This window comes from Protomyctophum bolini, assembly GCF_963924005.1.
Source record: "Protomyctophum bolini genome assembly, chromosome: 3".
NCBI lineage: Eukaryota > Metazoa > Chordata > Actinopteri > Myctophiformes > Myctophidae > Protomyctophum > Protomyctophum bolini.
Genome location: NC_137864.1, coordinates 29,072,959 through 29,096,019, shown reverse-complemented (window position 1 = coordinate 29,096,019; position 23,061 = coordinate 29,072,959). Strand labels below are relative to the sequence as shown.

General features: G+C 41.5%; 1 protein-coding gene across 2 annotated transcripts in view; it reads left to right on the top strand.

Moving 5' to 3' along the window:
- Positions 1 to 23,061, top strand: part of gstcd (glutathione S-transferase, C-terminal domain containing) — a 72,142-nt gene that overhangs the window by 44,310 nt on the left and 4,771 nt on the right. The window contains exons 7-10 of one of the 2 annotated variants that reach the window (XM_080759824.1): positions 1,921 to 1,965; positions 2,292 to 2,420; positions 8,843 to 8,976; positions 21,925 to 21,955. In XM_080759824.1, the coding sequence (XP_080615950.1) occupies positions 1,921 to 1,965; positions 2,292 to 2,420; positions 8,843 to 8,976; positions 21,925 to 21,955 (339 nt within the window). The remainder of the gene's footprint in view (positions 1 to 1,920; positions 1,966 to 2,291; positions 2,421 to 8,842; positions 8,977 to 21,924; positions 21,956 to 23,061) is intronic. The other variant, XM_080759825.1, reaches the window with a different exon arrangement.

The following is a 23,061-nucleotide window of genomic DNA, read 5'->3' as shown; positions in this document are numbered from 1 at the left end:
TACAATAACTCAATTAATTTCAATGTAAGACAAATGCCAAAGCAAAATGCACAATAGCTGAATTTACCATAAACCAAAACAAAGCTCAAAAATACAATAATTAAGCCCCAAATCATAAAGAACTCAAATGAAACACAAACAAACACTACCTCGCTCCGCTTTATCGAGGGTGCTTGGGCTGGAAAGGCCACCTTGAGCTTCATACAAAGAGTCACAGCAAGCAGGCACTCTGTCAAACAATCATACTGGGATGGACACATGTGGCTCTGCTGCTTCAAACATGCCCTCTCCCTGTGTCACTCTGGCTGTGTGTGGTGAGTGGCTCTGAGGTGAGTGAAGGTAACAGGCTTCAGCTATATATGTGATGGTAACAGGAAGTGTCAAAGTAAAAGTAGACCAAAAGACAGGAAGTTTCAAAATAATGGTAACCCAAAATAATCAAAGAAAACAACAAACTTCAAACTAAAGAAAAGAATAGACGTTAAAGGAACCAAGTGTTACCGACATTTACAATATATATAACCTTTATTCCTTGGGTAAATACCTGTCCTGTGTCGTACAATGGTAGCTATATTAGCCCAATGTTGCTGTTAGTGTGTGTGTGTGTGTGTGTGTGTGTGTGTGTGTGTGTGTGTGTGTGTGTGTGTGTGTGTGTGCGCGCGCCGCGACGCAGTTATTTCATGAAGATCTAGGTTTAACGTCCTGTGTCGATGCAGCCCACGTCGGCTACACGCTATCACAAACATTTCGCTGTGTAGCCTGGCTATCCTGTGTGTGTGTGTGGACTGTGGAGAGAGAGAGGGGCGTCCTGTGTCGGTCTCGTGCTTGTATCACAGCATCCTGCACATGTGTGAGATGTCAAAATGAATTGGAATAAAAAACAAATTATGTGTATAGCCTAAATAGCCTATATCTGGTCTGGATCGCATCTTGGTGAACTCTTGCAATGTGTGATGCCCAGTCGGTGACCAATCGTTTAGTGTGAAAGCCACAACAGCCGATTTAAAAAAAAGACTCCTATAGTGTGAAATACATGACGATCTGATGACTCGCCGACAACTTTAAAACTCCTATAGTGTGTAGGGGCCATAACACCATGCCAAACCTCACCAAGTGCACGATTTTAACGAATTCTGTCCCAGCTATGACAATGCCAAGTAACAGCTTATTCTGCTCTTGCTATTGACTCTTTTTGGTGTTGATTTTTGATTTGGATGATTGAAGTATGTATATCAGTAAGCACAAAACAAGACATATTGGCAATTTGACATGTATTCTACCACATTGATGTATAAGGTGCAGTATTTACATGAGGCACGTGTTTAAAGGCAGTTTAAATTGAGACAGTTAAAATAGCAGCAGGTGATAAGATGTACATAAGTTGCATGCTATTAAGGAAAATATCAATAATTGGGAAAATTTAAAAGGAAATTAATTTTAGGCAATTAAAAAACAGGAACTATTTGCAACTTGCATTTAGGCGTCACAATTAGCCAAGGAAGACTTGCGGTAGGACAGGAGACTTGGCTTATGCTGGGTTTGAGCCTGGGGAATTTTGGTTACTGGGCTTAAATTATACAGTTGACTTTTGCAATGAGTCGGACAGCAGAAGAAAACCGTTGATTTAATTTCTACCCCTATATCATTTATTCTTTCCCTCTAATCTTCCTCTATTCTAATGTCCTAATCTTAATTTCTTCAGTTTGTTCTTTGGCTTTGCTTTTGTCTTGGTTTCTTGCTGTGTGTTTGTGGTTATTACAGTGATGAAACAGTGCTTTGTGAGGAGCAGCGGTACCCACTGGACCTGGTTGATGGTCAACACTATGGGGACTGCTGATCACAGAACCTTTTGATGTTGACTATATGTGGTCTGCTCTGTCTCTGTGGCTTGAATTCATTTTTCATTTGTATTTTTCTCAGGGTCATGTTGGGATTGTTTTGGCTCACACACTTCCAGATTGCCAGGTAATAATGATGCGTATAGCCCTTTGAGTAATCATCAAATTATAGTAATTATTTATTTATACTATATACTTTGTTATTTAATCAATACAAATACTATACAATACTACACAAAACGCAGTGACAACAACACAAATGTGTGTGGGGAGGAATCAATTGGCATAATGACTAAAATAATAATAATACAAATAATTAATAAAAAGGCAATTCAGATGTCATGGTTGGTCTTCCTAGTTTTTATTTATCACATTCTCTGGAGCTATGTACAGTAACTGTTGGAATAAAATTGGAAAACAAATGGATATTAAATATGCATTATCTTCTTCCAGGTGATCCTCATAGAAAACAAGGAAGAGTCCTTGCTCAGGGCCAAGAGTCGCAGTGCAGAACTGGGTCTGGCCAACATAGGCTTCATTCAAGCGAATTTAGACTACTTCACTGGCCCCTTTGACATTGGGGTGAGTACGCTCAGCAACAGAAGCAGCTCACTCGCTGAGATTTGACTTTTTTTTGTTGTTGCAAATATTGTTGGAACTGCATTCCTCCAGCACTACCACTGAGTGTTAGAAGTTCATCTGACCATTGAAATGTTGTTGCCAGAATCAGGGAAATTATTTCATACTTGAAAAACAAATGCTGTTTGCTGTTCAGGACTAGCCTCACGTAGCCAGCCTTCATCTGCCTTTGCAGTGCATATTGCCCCAGGCAGATTAAGTCTGGCCCCTCTCAATTCTGGGAGGACTTCACGGCCGAAGTGGAGATGAGTGAACCAGATTAGTCTGGATTCTGGAACCATTCTATAACCAACCAGGGTTGCAAATATGGTATGCAGCGATACTAGTATCGCTACATTCAGGCTAGTTCAGGACACTACTCTTTTATTCCCTTGACTCTAAAGAACAGTAGATACGTAGGTCTAGGAATTTGCATTGATACCATAAGCTATAATTTTACCCGTAGTAACGGTGTACTAGTAAACTGAAACTTATGTGACACTATATAGAAAACATGTAATAATGACAATTATGCTGTTCACATGATCTGTGCTTTCACTACCTTACAGTATGTAACATGGTTACATACTGTAACAATAGATCACAATAGATTATTTTTGTCATAGCAGCTTGCACAAAATTTATGAAAAATAATGAATAATTGTACCTACCCAACTGCGGGGCAACGCTTGTTACCCCATCATCATTAATGCTGAGTATGACCTTTTCCAACAGAAATCATTAAGGGAAATATTTTCCTCTCCTCTCCTTGCATTCTATTTTTTAGAGTGCATTGCTCAATTCCTTTGTGGTTCACTTCCTAAAAACAAAAGGCATGGACTTGTATTTTCAGTAATGGTTTCTGGAAGGAAGCATGTTTATAACAAAAGCAGAAACTGTTGCCTACCATTTCAGAGTTTATATAAATTATAGAGGCAGCGTGGACCCCTGGTCACCCTGTACTTCCTAATTCATCAACGATTCTTATAGTGCCAGCATCTCCGCCAAGACACTTCAAGATGTGTCTGTTTGTGTGGCCAACTACAGTGCCTGGCCATAGGCTACTTCATAAGGATTTTGCTTATTTCCACTCAACGTGCTACATGATAGCACAGTGTGACTGATGAATGATGATTGACTTATTTGACTAGTTTTATTGATTTATTTTTGCCAGGGGGACAACCTAACTGGAGTTAGAACCCAGCACTTATAAATACTCTCTGCAAGTTTCAACACTCACCACTACAGTCTACACACACTACACACAATACACTTTCTATTGACTAAACGCCCACCTCGCTCTGTGGTGCCATTGACTTACCGTAACTGCATAATTACAATTTAGCGCAAACAGGTCCTTAATTATGGTTGTGACTGTGTTGGAAGATTCGCTGTGCAACACAAAAACAAGCGCTGTGGAGTTTCACTTTTCACTCTGTGTGAAATGAATCTCTTCTCGCTCACTCTCCTCTCTCTCTCCTCTCTCTCTCTCTCTCTCTCTCTCTCTCTCTCCCTCTATCTTTTGTTTGGAAATAGGTGACACCAGTGCTCCGTTTGTGTTTCAGGTCTTCTCGCAGGCACGTTAAAAATATTGTTCTGTCTTAAAGAGTCATACCCTACTTTCAGAAAGAAGGAGCTGTGCTAGTAGCCTCTGTGCCTCTCTCGTTCTCACCCTCCCTGGGACAAACGGGTATCTGTGTGTACCTGCTGTAATTAGAAGGAACCATTGTTGCCACCTGACCATTCCACAGAGACCAGCTCCACTTGGAGAAAAACAAACATTGCAGAATAGTCTTCTCCTCGTTGCACGGGGAATCAAGTCTTCATCATACCACACACATGCTGACACACCTCACACAATCACACATGTATACACACATCGCAAATCGTTTGACATGACTATTCACCAAGAAGCACATACCATTATTTAATTATTATAAATATTTATTCAAAGCAAGCCCTCGTATTTGTCTAATTTTACTCACTTGCCTTGCTTCTCATTTGCAATGCCCTACCTTGGAATGTTCACCCTTTGCTGCACCTAATCACCCAAAGATGTTCACACCTGACAACTGTCATCCTGTAGCCCTGGATTCAACATGCTCCCATTTTTAGTCAAACATTCAATTAATGACGCTAATTAAGTTATTTCAGAGGCATAGCTATTCTTAGACGAGCTGTACTCTACTCCTGGCTGTTCGTGGGCCAGGTGTGAGAGTGAGACTGTTATCAGGGTTATGGTATTCTGTTAGCTGGAGTATATTTAGTCTGTCATCCCTTCTCCAGAGGGACAAACAGTGAGCCAGGGCCCCTGAGGCAGGGAGACGCTTGGAATGCTGGGCCCCACGGCAACATATCAACACTGGATGCCCGAAATACGTTGTGCCACAAGATCTATAAACAAGGTTCCTGTCTGTGGGCACCTTTGAGATCCCAGGGGCCTTGAAATCGTACAAACACAAACAGTATTATGAGAAGATATGGGAAGTTGTGGAGTTTATAGATTTGTAATTCATCTTGATTTTGTATGGGTGTAAATGCCATCACATATAATTTCTGTGTTATGCCGTGTTGGCTTATAATTTATTCTACCAATTGATCTTTTTTGTTCTTGGTTTGAGATAACTTTTAAGGGGAAAAGCTACATTGATTTGATTTCACTTAGTCTTGTGTGGGTGGCTGTTGATCATGTTGTAAGAGGACTTCTTCATGATCATTGCCAGTGCCGATTCCACAGGATTTCTGTTTTTATTTGCCTGGTCTTTCTTTTCATTTTTGTTCCTTGTTTCTAGAATTGTATTTGTGGGTATGAAAAGTATAACGATGTACGTACTCACTACTCACTGGAAATCTGGAAATTATGCTCAGCTCTTTGACCTAAACTTGGCTTGAAATGTGAACAGAACATAATCACCACTAGAGTTGAAAATCAGCTTCCAAATATTTTATTAAAAATAGAAATTAATTATTACACCATTCACAAGTCCACACATAAATGCATTTTAAACACCATGACAACAGAGCTAGTAGTGTATATGCATTCCACTTCCTGAAAATGTGTGTGTGCCTAACATTAGTCATATTATTGACCATCACACAATGCACATGCACACACACACACACACACACACACACACACACACACACACACACACACACACACACACACACACGTACAGAGCAGGATAATTTTAGGGATTAAGTTGATAGTGATATTGGAACTGTGTGAACTGAAAGTCAAACATAACAAGACAAAAATGAACAGCTGGATGTAGATCAAGCCATAGAAAAGTAACAAAATAAACTATATTTTGAAAGGTAATAAGCACCTCAGTGACCTCACCATTAAACAAGGGTGTGATATAAGATATGCAGTGCTGTTACAGCTGGCAGTGCAGTTGGAGTTTGTTGTCTCCAAATGCGTAGGTATAATTACACAGCCTATAATGAATAATGAGTTCCCATTATTTCCTGCTTTTAATTATTGAGTGAAATATGCAGATAAAACTCCCCCCCCTCGGAAACAATCCCACAGACAGTTGTGATTCATATAGAATATGCTTTTGTAAATGGCCCTGGGTCCTGAATGGCTGCAAATTCATCCCTGATTTATGCTGTGCTTGCATTACAAATGCTTGGGGGAGATACAATAGCAGTATAGTAAATTATACGAACAATTTATTTATTAAAGGTTATTTTAAGCAATTTTCACTCTTTTCGACAGCATGCAGTCCAGAGTAGTGATTCTCAGATTGCAATCCGCTTGTGTCACCAGGTCTAACTAAAGTAGTAGTCTCTGACTGTAAGGATTGGGAGACACGCTTTTAGAGGCTACAATAGTAATAATAATAATAATATCTCAAACTTATATAGCGCTTTTCTACCCAAAGACACTTTACAGGGTACAGAGGTAACAACTAAATAAAAACAACTTAATTAGAAAAAAAGGTTGGTCATTGTTATGCATGGTTTGTATTCAGTGGGCAAAATACATGCAAAACGGTATACTCCTAATTAATCAAGAAACCTCTCCAAATCTTGTATGGCATTTTGTGATGGGTCTTATATATTAGAAAAGAATCATACATTTAACAACATCGTTATAAATCCCAGACGAGGAGGGAAAAGCAGATTCTTTCTAATTAGCTGTCCAAAAATGGTTTCAGGAGATATAAGCCATTTCCCACATGAATATGAACTGCATATCGAGGATGGTTAAAAATGAGCTATCGGCTTGAATTGGAAAGAGACACAAGTCCCCACTGATAGACTGCCCCTTTTAAAAACTTCATATCCAAACAAGTGGAGATAATTTTTTTGTATTAAAGGACCACATCACCATTTTTCAACCTACCTTCATATAATTGGCCCACACTGATAAAATACCACCATTATTTTCCTACTCTGTGTCTCATAGAAGGGCTGTGGGCAGTTTAGAAACCCTAACCATCATCGTTGGGCTTATTTCTTATTTCCATCTTATAGTTACACACACTCAACCTGCTTTAAAAGTGTATACGTTCTCTCGTCAGACTGCTTATGCGGTAAAATCCTCAGTATGAATATTAATTAACTTACTTAATCCCTTTGTACTTTGTTGGCCAGAGTCCCCCGGGGTTCTAGATTCGCCCCCTTTTCTTTCCCTCTCTACACCTACATTTTTGTAGATCTGCTATTTTTGCCAAATGCTCACCCCAGAATAGGGACGCTAGGGTGCAAGTCAGTACTACAGGCCATTTGGGTACATTTTCACAGGATTTTTATGTGTAAAGTAGTGCTGCACGATTCTTGCTCAAATGTGAATCTCTATTTTCCTCTTCACGATTCAATTTTTTTCCATTCTGTAGTTGCTGGATTCAAAATGTGGCACCTGGATCCAACTACTATGGCTTTTAACAGACATCAGAAGTGCTTGACTTAAACCTCTCTTAATAAAGTCTCTCTCTTGTAGCAAAAACATAACAAAAAAAATTGGACAGCCAACTAGTGCTGCACGATCCTTGCTCAAATTTAGAAATGAGATCGCATACAGTAGGTGTCTAGGAATCTAGATCGCAATCTTTTTTTATTAATCGTGCAGCACTAGTGTAAATAATTTGAAATCTGGTTTTGATCAAACCATGATACTGCCTTTTTTCGCTCTCCTTTTCTTTTTTCTTTTCTAAGCTACAATGGCTAAATTCTGCCAAAGCATTTCCAGGGAGAGCTGGATGCTGTCCTGAGAAATGTTCCCCTGTGCCGAGTTCTAGACGGCTTTAATGAGTTGGCCCCCGGTACTGTGTCTGTGTCTGCATGTCGGTAGATACGGTATCTTACTTCAGTATTTAATAATGGGTACTGATGTAGCCACTCTCCTGACCCATGTTTGTCTCTCCTGTCGCATCATTTTGACAAAGCCCTAGCAACCTTGGTTTAGTTGGAGAAAAGAATAAATAAAGATTCAGTCTTGATTCTCAGACTATATAGTGTACCCTAATATCTGGGGCTGCAGTCACTCTTACTAGACTTCTGTTCTGTGGTGTTGTCATGGCGACATGGGTCCAGACTCTCTGACACCAACGGACAGCTCCTTGGTGGGCAATATGCAAGAATGTCAACGTTGGCCCGGTGGTAGAGAAGCTGACTAATAACTAAACGATGCCTGTGGATTCTTTGTGCTGACGGCAGGACGGGTACAGACTTTAGTTCCGACATACTATTGGTCCAACTGTCATTAGAACGACAACCTACCCCAAACCCTAACCTAACCATAACCGCAAGCACGGGTTAATCCTCACTTCTGACATTATTCCTTGGAAAGACAGAGCTCCCTCCTAGAGACTGAGAGACATTGCTTGGTAAATTCAGCTGCTCCAAAACAGTCATACAGAGAGCCATAGGCTGTTTTCTCTGCCTCTCCATCTACCAATATCTATGGACTCCGGGGCTAATGGCCACATTGTCACACACAGTTTCTCCTGCTCAATGGGAAGCCTGAGGCATCCGTGCCTCAGCTCAGCATTTTGTCCTAACTCCTTAATGTCCACAACTTTTCAAAGCATGTATGCATTTTAAATATGCAGCCCTATAGGAAACGATGGGAGTGATTATGTGTTTTTTTTCTTTTGTAATATCTTTTGTTTTTGTTTTGTGTGTGTGTGTGTGTGTGTGTGTGTATGTGTGTGTGTGTGTGTGTGTGACTGCGTGTGGGGGTACATTCATGCGCAGTATGTACTATGTATATGTCTGCCTAGCGATCTGCCTGTCTGTGCTTGTGTCTGTACAACAAACACACTCCTAAATATACACACATTGACATGTCTGCATGTTTGTGTAGTCTCTACCTGCATGTTCCTGTGTATGTCACTCAATCAGCTTGTATGTTCTTTATGAATGTTGTCTTACAGGTGGCCCTTCATGCGTGTGGTGTTGCGACAGACATGGTGGTGGGACATTGCATCCAGGCCGGAGCATCCTTTGTGGTCAGCCCCTGCTGCTACGGATTCATTCAGAACACTGTCAAGTTCTCCTTCCCCAGGAGGTCTGTAATTGCTCCCCCGACTCTTAACCACTTTCAACCTGACGTGACAATTTCTTTCAAAAGATTTACGACAGGGAGGAGAAGAGGATGGTAGTATATCTTACATAGGTAGAGTATTAGCCCTTTGGGCTTCTTGCCTCAACCTGGCACAAAAAAATCTAATCAAAGGATACAGGTGAAAAGTGAAACCTGTAGATGGCAGCAGTGGCAGCACTTTATGACTATATTTTCGTTTTTTCTATATCCCTGCCAACACATTAATCGAGGCTATTGGTTCAAGTATAGCTGCCGTCCGCTTTCCACAACAAAAATGCAGTGAGATACATCTGTCAAGCGAGTGCAGGTGGACATGAAAGCCGTGAATGAAATTGCTCTATGTTGGCCTTGATACACACCATCTGGGTACAGTCGCATGCTGCAGTGCACTGTCTGTACTCCCAGCACAGTGTGTAAACAACACCCAGACAGAAGAACAGTTTCTACTGTTAATCCATGTGTCACACTCCCAGATGTCACCCTGTATGTGTATTGAAATTAGGCGTGGGACGATATGGTCTCGCGATATTAGGCCCTCAATAACGATAATATCACAATATTCGATATATTGCGATATATCGATATATTGTATGAAATTTTATCAATGATATATCACGATATCTGCAACTACAAAATACTTGGAACTGAAAAAACGCTATTTTCATGCTCGGACACAGGGAGGGACACACACATAGCTGTCTATAGGAGTGGTTGCACCACTCAAACACTAAATTAATACTCAATAAACTCTCACTTTGCCTCATACCCTCCTCATAATACCTCACAAACACCACCAACTGACCATTATCACTGGTATCATCATAATACCTCACAAACACCACCAACTGACCATTATCACTGGTATCCTGCTACCCTAATAGAAAGGGGTGCATGAGCACCTGGCCGTTCATTCGTGCTCTATCTCCGACCAAGCCACACTTCCACCACACATCTCTCTATGCAAAATAAAACCTGCACACTCCCACAAAAGACATAGACTACATTGCATTCGCCAAAAATGTCTTATTTACTGTTTAAATATTACTTTTCTGAAACACGCTATTCTTGCTCAACCTCAACAGCCTACGTCAGAATCGTCATGTTGGCGTCTACTACGCCAACTACGTTCACTTAATGGGGCCAGTCCTTCACAGTGACACACGCGTTACATCAACCACGCGACCGGGATGGTTTCTACCCCTCAATGTCGTGCCTACTCTACACTGCCATCCCAAGTCCCCTCCCCCTTTCACTGCTCCTGTGTGTGACCTGTGAACTACTCTCTGACTGCACTGTGGCTTGATTTATATGTGCGAGGTGGAAATGTAATGCACATAAATTAATTATAGGTCCAGCAAGCAAATCATGATTGTCTGTTTGTGCTCAATAGGTCACCATCACATTCCGATTTTAGGTGTTGTGTTTTGTATGACTTTTATTTTGGCCAGTAGTTTCATATCTATCCTTTTCCCTTTCACCAACACAGACCATGCTAACGGTGTTAGCGCGTTAGCATCACACAGCTTACAGCGTCAGTGTTGCATGAATACTTTCAACCATGACAATGCCGACTACTTTTGCTACACACACTTCCCAAGGATTATGGAGATGTCTTTATTTATTTTTTAAGGTTGAGAAATGAAATAATTATGGTCGTTTCTAATCTCAGCATTTCACAAGAGAAAGACGTGGATGCCTTTCGCTGCTGTTGCCATGTCTCATAGAAACAAGTAAATAGGTCTATAAAAATAATCCCAAAACAAGCGCATATAACAGGGGTCTGTAACCTATTTTAAATGAAGTGCCATGTTTTCATTTTCTAGATAGTCAGTCAGCCACAAGCTCACATCACAACAATAATCCATGTAATAATCACAATAACAATACTAATAATAATAATCATAATAATAATAATAATAACAATAAACTTCTTTGTAAACTCACTCATTTACAAACAAGCTCACATCAGAACAATAATGCATGTAATCATAATAACAATAATAATAATAATCATTATAAGAAAAACAACAATAACAACACTAACAACAGTACAGTACAGTACAGTAAAGACGTACAGTAAAGTACAGTACAGAGGACAACATTACAGTACAGTGCAATACTAAGGAGTGCAGTACAGTATCCTGCTACCCTAATAGACAGGGGTACACAAGCACATGGCCGTTTATCCAACAGCTTTCTCCGACCCAACCACACTTTCACCACACATCTCTATATGCAAAATAAATTCGGCACACTCCCAGAATACATATAGGCTACATTTCATTGAAAGAAATGTCTTAATTACTGAATAAATATTACTTTTGTCAACCACGCCATTGTTGCTCAACATCAACAGCCTACGTCAGAATCGTCATGTTGGCGTCTACTACGCCAACTACGTTCACTTAATGGGGCCAGTCCTTCACAGTGACACACGCGTTAGATGAACCACGCGACCGGGATGGTTTCTACCCCTCAATGTCGTGCATTTGCTGCGCCCTTCTAATGCTGCGCCACGCCTACTCTATACTGCTCCATGCGACTCGAACAGCGTCAGCAGCAGCAGCTCCGAGCCTCCGTCAGAAAGGCTGCCCACACCACTGCACAGCCCCACACCCAAATGAATCGAATGAATGAATAAGGCGCTTATATCGCTTTTGCTCAGTGGATGGGACATTTACATTAAAAGCAATCGGATGGACGCGTGGATAACGGCATGGTTGTGTGTGCAATCGGAGGGAAAGCTTCCATAATCCATATAGCTTCCATGCTAGCTGCTTCAGACACAGGGGAGGGGAGGGAGAAATAGTGCGAAATAGCGCTTATGCAACAATTACCCTTAAAACAAACACCTCAACTCGATGTCATTGTGAATAAGAATTTCGAGCGAAAAAAAGTGTGCGTGTGTGTGTGTGTGTGTGTGTGTGTGGGGGGGGGGGGGTGTGTGTGTCGCGTCGCCCTCCAGCTGCAATTGCGTGTGTGCGCTGTGCACACTCGCAATTGCACACTACTGAGTTTAAAAACACAGCTGAAACATGAAGTGGAGTCTGTCCAACGACGTCGAGTCTGTGGGGGCTATATGAAGAATTAAATAGCCCCTTTTAGCCCCCATGAGGATTTTCGTGGACATTTTATATTAACATTACAGATTTTCTGGGAATTATTGACACTCTGTGACTCTGTCACAGACTGCATACTAGCGTATTTACACATGCTCTGGAATTCCGCCGGCTGTTCAGAGGTGTTAAAAGTACTCAAATGCTAATCGGGTTTCTTTTGTTTTCACCTAGCCAGGTATTATATGCCTACAGTACAGTGCCCATAGGCGGCGGGTGTGTAAGGCAGCAACACTGACACTTTCAGCGGAGTGACTCGAGAAAAGACCCATATCGTCCAAAATAGGCTAATCAGTCGTTGTCTGTGTATAGGCTAATTCATTGGTAAAAGTATGCTAAATAACTCAATTTTAGACCATTTGGGAAATAAATAAATCCGCGGCGGAAAGTACAATGTGCATGCACACAATATGTAAATAAATAAATGTGTTACATTTTCTTGCATAAACACAAAGAGCTGTTTCCATAACTGCACAAATTATTGCACATAACATGAGTAGCTGTTATAATAACATAATAACATAACATGAGTAGCTCTTTGCCTGCCTGCCTGTCTGTCTGTCCATGAGTAGCTGTCTTACTGTCTGCCTGTCTATGAGTAGCTGTCTGCCTGCCTGTCTATGAGTAGCTGTCTGCCTGCCTGCCTGTCTGTCTGTCTGTCCAATTGTCCATGAGTAGCTGTCTGTCTGCCTGTCTGAGTAGCTGTCTGCCTGCCTGCCTAATTGTCCATGAGTAGCTGTCTGTCTGCCTGTCTATGAGTAGCTGTCTGCCTGCCTGCCTGCCTAATTGTCCATGAGTAGCTGTCTGTCTGCCTGTCTATGAGTAGCTGTCTGCCTTCCTGCCTGTCCAATTGTCCATGAGTAGCTGTCTGTCTGTCTATGAGTAGCTGTCTGCCTGCCTGCCTGTCCAATTGTCCATGAGTAGCTGTCTGTCTGTCTATGAGTAGCTGTCTGCCTTCCTGCCTGTCCAATTGTCCATGAGTAGCTGTCTGTCTGTCTATGAGTAGCTGTCTGCCTTCATGCCTGCCTGTCCAATTGTCCATGAGTAGCTGTCTGTCTGCCTGTCTATGAGTAGCTGTCTGCCTGCCTGCCTGTCCAATTCTCCATGAGTAGCTGTCTGTCTGCCTGTCTATGAGTAGCTGTCTGCCTGCCTGCCTGTCCAATTCTCCATGAGTAGCTGTCTGTCTGCCTGTCTATGAGTAGCTGTCTGCCTGCCTGTCCAATTCTCCATGAGTAGCTGTCTGTCTGCCTGTCTATGAGTAGCTGTCTGACTGCCTGCCTGTCCAATTATCCATGAGTAGCTGTCTGTCTGCCTGTCTATGAGTAGCTGTCTGCCTGCCTGCCAGCCAGCAAGTTGGTTAACAGAAAATAAATTGTTATGGCTGAGTAAAATAAAATACAATAAACACAATTTGCCTGAAAATAGATTACCCAGCTATGACCTTTTTCATGAAAAAAATGTAGTAGTGATATGGCTGACTGAGTAAAATAAAACAATCTACCTGAAAATAGATAGCTATAAGTGAAGAACTATTAATGGCAGCTGGGTTTCATCATTCAAATAAAATAGAATTCTGTCCGTTTAGCTATAAAATTATGTCAGGGAATAGGGATACACAGTATATGTCTTTCATTTGCATTGCATCTCCCCCCCCCCCCCCCCCCCGCCCCAAACTTTTATTTTCGTTCGAGTAATAGTACAACTCTAATAGTATTACTTATAATAATGTAATTAAAGATAACTTCATTCAGATTTATTTATTTTTATTTCATTTTCCAGATTTTTTTTTCCTTTTTTTTAGATTTTCATTGGTGGGCCAGTCATAATGGTCCCGCGGGCCTGATGTGGCCCGCGGGCCTGAGGTTGAGTATCACTGCTGTAGCCTACCCAAAGTACCAGTGAAAACATCAACTTATTTTTTCCCACCGCTGTGGGGGGGGGGGGGGGGGGGCCTGCGGGGAGGCGGGGCTGCGGGTAGCCCCCATGAGGATCATCAGAACTATTCGGTTCTGAGTCTGTCAACTCCCGCAATTTCCTTCTTCCCATATTGCGCTGCAACGACACTAGGATTGAGCCCCCCGAAGGGGGGCGAAATTCTAGTCATTATAATACCTCACAAACACCACCAACTGACCATTATCACTGGTATCATCATAATACCTCACAAACACCACCAACTGACCATTATCACTGGTATCATTATAATACCTCACAAACACCACCAACTGACCATTATCACTGGTATCATTATAATACCTCACAAACACCACCAACTGACCATTATCACTGGTATCATTATAATACCTCACAAACACCACCAACTGACCATTATCACTGGTATCATTATAATACCTCACAAACACCACCAACTGACCATTATCACTGGTATCATTATAATACCTCACAAACACCACCAACTGACCATTATCACTGGTATCCTGCTACCCTAATAGACAGGGGTACATGAGCACCTGGCTGTTCATTCGTGCTCTATCTCCGACCAAGCCACACTTCCACCACACATCTCTCTATGCAAAATAAAACCTGCACACTCCCACAAAAGACATAGACTACATTGCATTCGCCAAAAATGTCTTCTTTACTGTTTAAATATTACTTTTCTGAAACACGCTATTCTTGCTCAACCTCAACAGCCTACGTCAGAATCGTCATGTTGGCGTCTACTACGCCAACTACGTTCACTTAATGGGGCCAGTCCTTCACAGTGACACACGCGTTAGATCAACCACGCGACCGGGATGGTTTCTACCCCTCAATGTCGTGCCTACTCTACACTGCCATCCGAAGGCCCCTCCCCCTTTCACTGCTCCTGTGTGTGACCTGTGAACTACTCTCTGACTGCACTGTGGCTTGATTTATATGTGCGAGGTTGAAATGTAATGCACATAAATTAATTATAGGTCCAGCAAGCAAATCATGATTGTCTGTTTGTGCTCAATAGGTCACCATCACATTCCGATTTTAGGTGTTGTGTTTTCTATGACATTTATTTGGGCCAGTAGTTTCATATCTATCCTTTTTCCGACCAACACAGAACATGCTAACGGTGTTAGCGCGTTAGCATCCATCTTGCTTTTGATTTATATGTGCGAGGTGGAAATGTAATGCACATAAATTAATTATAGGTCCAGCAAGCAAATCATGATTGTCTGTTTGTGCTCAATAGGTCACCATCACATTCCGATTTTAGGTGTTGTGTTTTGTATGACACTTTGGCCAGTAGTTTCATATCTATCCTTTTTCCTTTGACCAACACAGACCATGCTAACGGTGTTAGCGCGTTAGCATCACACAGCTTACAGCGTCAGTGTTGCATGAATACTTTCAACCATGACAATGCCGACTACTTTTGCTACACACACTTCCCAAGGATTATGGAGATGTCTTTATTTATTTTTTAAGGTTGAGAAATGAAATAATTATGGTCGTTTCTAATCTCAGCATTTCACAAGAGAAAGACGTGGATGCCTTTCGCTGCGCTGTTGGCGTTGCCATGTCTCATAGAAACAAGTAAATAGGTCTTTAAAAATAATCCCAAAACAAGCGCATATAACAGGGGTCTGTAACCTATTTTAAATGAAGTGCCATGTTTTTATTTTCTAGATAGTGAGTCAGCCACAAGCTCACATCACAACAATAATCCATGTAATAATCACAATAACAATACTAATAATAATAATCATAATAATCCTGCTACCCTAATAGACAGGGGTACATAAGCACATGGCCGTTTATCCAACAGCTTTCTCCGACCCAACCACACTTTCACCACACATCTCTATATGCAAAATAAATTCGGCACCCTCCCAGAATACATATAGGCTACATTTCATTGAAAGAAATGTCTTAATTACTGAATAAATATTACTTTTGTCAACCACGCCATTGTTGCTCAACATCACCAGCCTACGTCAGAATCGTCATGTTGGCGTCTACTACGCCAACTACGTTCACTTATTGGGGCCAGTCCTTCACAGTGACACACGCGTTAGATGAACCACGCGACCGGGATGGTTTCTACCCCTCAATGTCGTGCATTTGCTGCACCCTTCTAATGCTGCGCCACGCCTACTCTATACTGCTCCATGCGACTCGAACAGCGTCAGCAGCAGCAGCTCCGAGCCTCCGTCAGAAAGGCTGCCCACAGCACTGCACAGCCCCACACCCAAATGAATCGAATGAATGAATAAGGCGCTTATATCGCTATTGCTCAGTGGATGGGACATTTACATTAAAAGCAATCGGATGGACGCGTGGATAACGGCATGGTTGTGTGCAATCGGAGGGAAAGCTTCCATAATCCATATAGCTTCCATGCTAGCTGCTTCAGACACAGGGGAGGGGAGGGAGAAATAGTGCGAAATAGCGCTTATGCAACAATTACCCTAAAACACAAACACCTCAACTCGATGTCATTGTGAATAAGAATTTCGAGCTAAATAATAATTTTTGGAAGGACACTTTCACCCAGTATGAAGCTAAATGTGGAAGCCGTGTGTGTCACACCAAAACGGCTGACCTATAGAATCCTGTAACCAGCCTCTCGCACTGCCTGCGAGTTGGCTCCGTCTAAGGCTCTGTCTTATGAGCAAATTTAGAACTTCCGGTCTGAGAGCTAGCAGATTTAAGACATCCGGTTGCTTTCAGAATAAAATAAGATTATTTAATTCGTTAATTAAATAATTTTTACATTACATTATTAGTATTATTATTACATTACAGTTATTGTAAAGACACACATTATGTTTCTGTGTAAAAATAAGTAATTAAATAACATAAAAAAGTTATCTAAATGGATAAATGCTATTCACTGGAGTGCATGGACTTTCTAAAGTGGACACTGGACAAAAGACGGCTCCGCCAGGCAACTATCTGGACATACCCACGCGTTTGGGAAGATGTCCTCTACCACCCCACAGTCTCCGCTAAGCGGGAGAGGTGTAAAATTCACAGCAGCAGAGCTTCTACTGGGGTCAATGCAAAAATTTTTACCGTTTCCGGACCCAGAATGGACACTGGACAAAGAGGCCTCCGCGAGGCAACTATCTGGACATACCCACGCGTCCGGGGAGATGTCCTCTACCACCCCACAGTCTCCGCTAAGCGGGAGAGGTGTAAAATTCAGAGCAGCAGACCTTCTATTGGGGTCAACACTCAAAAAAGTGCCGTTTCCAGACCCAGAATGGACACTGGACAAAGAGGCCTCCGCGAGGCAACTATCTGGACATACCCACGCGTCCGGGGAGATGTCCTCTACCACCCCACAGTCTCCGCTAAGCGAGAGAGGTGTAAAATTCAGAGCAGCAGAGCTTCTACTGGGGTCAATGCAAAATAAATTACCGTTTCCGGACCCAGACTGGACACTGGACAAAAGACGGCTCCGCGAGGCAACTATCTGGACATACCCACGCGTCCGGGGAGATGTCCTCTACCACCCCACAGTCTCCGCTAAGCGGGAGAGGTGTAAAATTCAGAGCAGCAGACCTTCTATTGGGGTCAACACTCAAAAAAGTGCCGTTTCCAGACCCAGAATGGACACTGGACAAAGAGGCCTCCGCGAGGCAACTATCTGGACATACCCACGCGTCCGGGGAGATGTCCTCTACCACCCCACAGTCTCCGCTAAGCGAGTAAATGGGTGCTTATATTTCTATGTGAAATGTGGTGATGCTGGCATCACAATAGATGCCAGCATCACGCTGCCTCCGTCTAATAAGCACATTTACAACTTCCTGTTTGGAAACCGAAACAGATGCTTCTGACATTTGCCTGTGCGTGCTTAATCGTTGTACTTCTGAACACATTTCCCAAATCTCAGTGATTTATCCACACATCGCTCTGTGTGTGTGTGTGTGTGTGTGTGTGTGTGTGTGTGTGTGTGTGTGTGTGTGTGTGTGTGTGTGTGTCGCGTCGCCCTCCAGCTGCAATTGCGAGTGTGCGCTGTGTGCAGGGCACACTACTGAGTTTAAAACCACAGCTGAAACATGAAGTGGAGTCTGTCAATTCCCGCAATTTCCTTCTTCCCATATTGCGCTGCAACGACACTAGGATTGAGCCCCCCGAAGGGGGGCGAAATTCTAGTCATTATAATACCTCACAAACACCACCAACTGACCATTATCACTGGTGTCAGTGAACTTGTCCACTGCTGGGGAAATGCATTCTGCATTTTGTATTCCCACAAAGCTGTTTGGACAAATCACCATCCAGTAATTCAGTACTTCTGGTTGCTGTGGAATGTGAATTTGATTTATTTTAGCTGTCATTTCCTCCTTTTCTAAACATGTTGTTCATCACTTCATTATGAACAAATTTTATTTATTTATTTTCGATTATTTATCGCGGGAGGATGTATCTATATATATCGCAATATCGATATTTCAGCATACCCCTAATTTAAATGTGCAATGTGCAGTAGACGTATTACATACTGGTAGAGCGGTTTCATATTTTAACCAGATCACTGAATTTTATAGATCAAGATTTGCTAAGTTCCTGATACAGTATCGGGAAAACAGTCATACTTAATAAGACGGAGAATAGGAAATGGCCTACAGTAAAGCTGATAGATTGTATCCCATGTAATAACTTGTATTTCAGAATATAATAATATTCAATAATATGTGTTATAACTTATAACCAAGGCCCTCTCATGCAGTGCCAATCAACTTACTGTAGTCAGAATAACACCTGCTGTGTGCCTCAGGTTTACCACTAACCAACATTTGTGTCCATATACCAACTACATGTTTACACTCTCAAAGTTAACTTAACAAGGATTTTACTGTGTACCAATCATAATTTCACTGGCACAACATTTTGTTCCATTTCACTACAATTGCGCCCTCCGGCCCATTTCTACACTCTCAGTTCAATTAAATCAGTACTGTACTTTTCTCTGGTGGTCTCTTTGACCTGCTGCGTCTATGACTGTTCTGGACCTTCTCTTCTCACATGCTTATTAGTCTCCTCTCTCTCCATCATCCTTTCACCCTCTGTTTCTTTGTTTCTCTCTCTCTCTTCCTCCTCCTATCCCACTTTGTTCCCCACATTCTCTCTCTCTCTCTCCCTCTCTCTCTCCCTGTCTATCCTTCTCTCCATCTGTCTTTCTCACACATACTGTACACCTATTAACCTACTAATTTCCATGCAACTAATACAGTACCATTTTTGAGTGGTGCAACCACTCCAAGGAACAGCAATGTCCGTGACTATGTTATATGTTACTATGTTTATTGTACCAGTAGGGTCAAAAGTGGCGCTGTTGTGCCAGAAACAGAGAGAGAGATAGTGCTGCACTGCCTGCTAATGAGAAAGAGAGAGGGGCAGGGGAGAGGGGAGTTGCACCACTCAGTTCACACGGGTGTGATTTTTGTAATACTTATTTATTGGGGACATTACAATTAGACCGTACTAATTCAATATTGAACGAACACACACACACACACACACACACACACACACACACACACACACACACACACACACCTTTGTTCACTAGTTGTCTCTAATCACCAACAATCCAGCAAACACCTGCAGCTACTCGACAATAGTGAGAGTTAGGAAGGAGAGAGATTGTGACTACCATCATGAGACATAATTTGAAAGGATGACATTTAGATGAGGTCGTCCATGGAACTGCTAAAGGTAAATTGCGTCACACATACCCACCAAACTCTAAAAAGCATTGTGCGGTAAGCTGGTAACCTTTTGTGTTGATGACAGTTGAATTCATCCATTCGGTGAGGCTATCAGGATGTGAAGCCCAGTAACATGATGAAAATAGAAAAATAAAAACTCTGGCTGTGAAATACTGCATGGGATATATTCATTCAGTTCCATTTTACTTTATTACTAATTGTACAGTAATAATACTTTTGTCTTTCAGAAATTCAAATCAGTAGTGTAGTATCCATTATCAGAGTAGTTGGAGGCCAGTCTCTGGCGTCAATACTATGACCTCAGTCATCTCCATATTTGGCAGACATACGGAAAGACAGATGGATACTGTAAACAGACATAGATTCCAGGAAAAATAGACAATAAAAAGGCATTACACCCAAATATTGAATCAATTGCAGAATTTAGTCAAACTTACTGTTAGGAGTAAATTAATCTCAACTGCATTATGGGTGAAATGTCCTTTTAATAGTTCCGTTCTGCTGAGAAGGAACCATCTAATTTGACCTCTAAACGATGATGTCATAGACTGAAATATGACCTGAGTGGAATAGCACTGGAGGGTAGAAGAGACAGGCGCTGTTTGCTAATGGTGTTGTTTCTGTAGTCATGGCAGCACTTTGTTAACAATGGGACTGTGGCATGAGTGTGATATTTATAATATGCTGACGTGTCAATCTAAATGATGTATCCATACTGTTAAAAAGTAAGTGAGAGAAACAAAGCCCTGTGTGTAGGTGTCCAGAGTTAATCCCACAAACCGCTGAACCAATTAGCTTCATATTTATGGTTCACACTAGCCTGGTTTTCCAGCCTGATTCGCTGCGTTCCGTGATTTGTTTTGTCACTTCGAAGTGACAAAACAAATCACGGAATGAAGCGAATCAGGCTGGAAAGCAGATTAGGTATACACTGCCAGTAGGCCATATTAGGTTCTGTAGTATACTTTTTTGAGGGGTGCTATACCGGTATACAGCTTTTTGTCACATTTGTCATTGACAATGAAAGGATAATTTACGTCATGTGTCTGAGCAAATTGACATGTTACGTCATGATGATGTACGATGATAAGAGCGCCCCTCACTTCACATGGGTGTGATTTTTGAGGGGTGCTAGTTAATATTTAACTTTAATTTTATGTATTTATTGGCTGATCTAAAAGTTGATGTTTTTCTAAATAGTTATATTTAGAAAAACATCAACTAAACATAAACATAAAAAACCAAACATAAAAACCATTTTATGTTTGAGTTATCAAACATAAAATGGTTCTTTCTGGTAACATTTAAACTTTGCCACTACTACTACCTTTTCACACAGCACTTTGCAAGTTTGCACCCAAACCTCACACAAAACCATTCCCAACCTGCATCTCCCCAAGGGAATTAAAAAAAGAGAAAAAAGAGAGAACAAAACAGGATGACCACAAAAAAATAAGCTTTTCTTGAGGGCAAATCTTACAGTATGTGCGGTAGGGCCTTAGCGCACCTGACTGTGTCAATCTTCGTTCCTGCTGCTGCTTTTAGTGTTCCCCCTCAGGTCATGTTCCATAGACTCTTACAAGGGAGAGAAGACTCTACAGGTGTAAACATTCCATTCCAAGCAGTTTCCAGCATATTTTTTTACGAGTGGTGAAACTGCCCATCTCTCCACACAGATCGTAGCTCTGATAGCAAATGCCCTAACTGGCCATATTAAACATTAAGAGCTTCCCTTTGACCCTTTTCCATGACATCTTAGTTTGTTAATGAGTTGCACAAACATTGTCAATGTCCTAGCTACTCTACACAAAAAAAAGTGTTTCTCAATAATGATTTTCTATTCCCTGGGACCTGTAATGCTAAGCATTACAGGTCCCAGGTCCTGTAATGCTAAGCATTACAGGTCTATTTTGATAAATGTAGCCAGTTTCTTTATCAAGACGGTTTCTCAAGTAGAGGATAGATACACTACAGCACATTACTTGCAGTAGACAAGACAATTGAATGCAGAAAATGTTCCATATCATGATATTCAAAGAACCATTAGACTGTGACAGCAAAATATCTTCTCTTCTATCTTTTTCCATTACTTACTTTCTTCTTCTTATTTACAGCAAAAGGTTCCAGGAGAGTCTCAGTTTTAAGGTATGTCTTTAAAATATAATATGTATTAGCTGCCGTATATCTATTTCATCATAGTCACATTGTAACAAACTTTAATTAGTACATTTTGATGAAGGTCTTGGACATTCACAAATGTGTTTCTTGCTGATTCCAAAGAAGATTTCCCTTCCAGGGTCACGACTGGTTGATTTTTGAAACATCTTGTGCACCATGCAGTCTTACTTTCTGTTTTTATCTCTATTTAATGAAAACTGTTTTCCTCTCACTAATTTTAATGTATTAAGAGGCTCCTGGATTAACTGGAGCATAATGGATTCTGAGCAGTACTAATCAAATTGTTATCGCACCATATGCTTGGAATACACCTGAATAGTCAGCCCAGTGACAACTGACAATCTTCCATCTTTCGATCTATAGGTGTACAAAGGTTCTGCCCCTTTAAACACAAAATCTAACGGGCAGTTTGCCATGAACACTTCCTTGCTCAGCAAGGAATCCCAAGGATGGATTTAGATGATTGATTTAGATGACCCCATGGGCTTCTCTGGCACCAGTATTTCCACTTGCACACAAGTTACATGAACATTGAATCAGCAGATTGTCATGAAACTCCACATTCATGGTCCCTGAAGACAGAACAACTAGGACGTTCCCTCTATCACCATGCAAATCACTTAAAACAGGCCTGAAAATCCGACTTTCAGCAGGCCAGTGGGAGAGGAAAGGATTGCTCCTCCCTTAGTCAAGTGACTACCCCCACCTCTTTATAACCCCCTCGTAAGGATTTTCAATGATATCCTTTTGGACTAAGTGTTTGACTGTACTCTGTACCGTTTACATTTCTGCCAGTATTCAATTAATCAATCAATCCTCAGGCAAACATGCCAACTTTGCATTTAAGATAGCTCATATACAGATTGTAGGATGATCTGATTTTGGTGATCCCATGGCCTTTCCTCTAGTGCACCAATAGTTGATCTTAAAATTAGGTGTGATCATGCAAATTGTTGGTGTATTGCTATATTGTGGTAACAGAAAGTTATCTCAGTCCCAGACTCCTGGTGCAGTATTTGTTTTCCCCATCTCCAAGATGCAATGGGGAAGGCAGGTGCAGGCTTAAAGTTAAA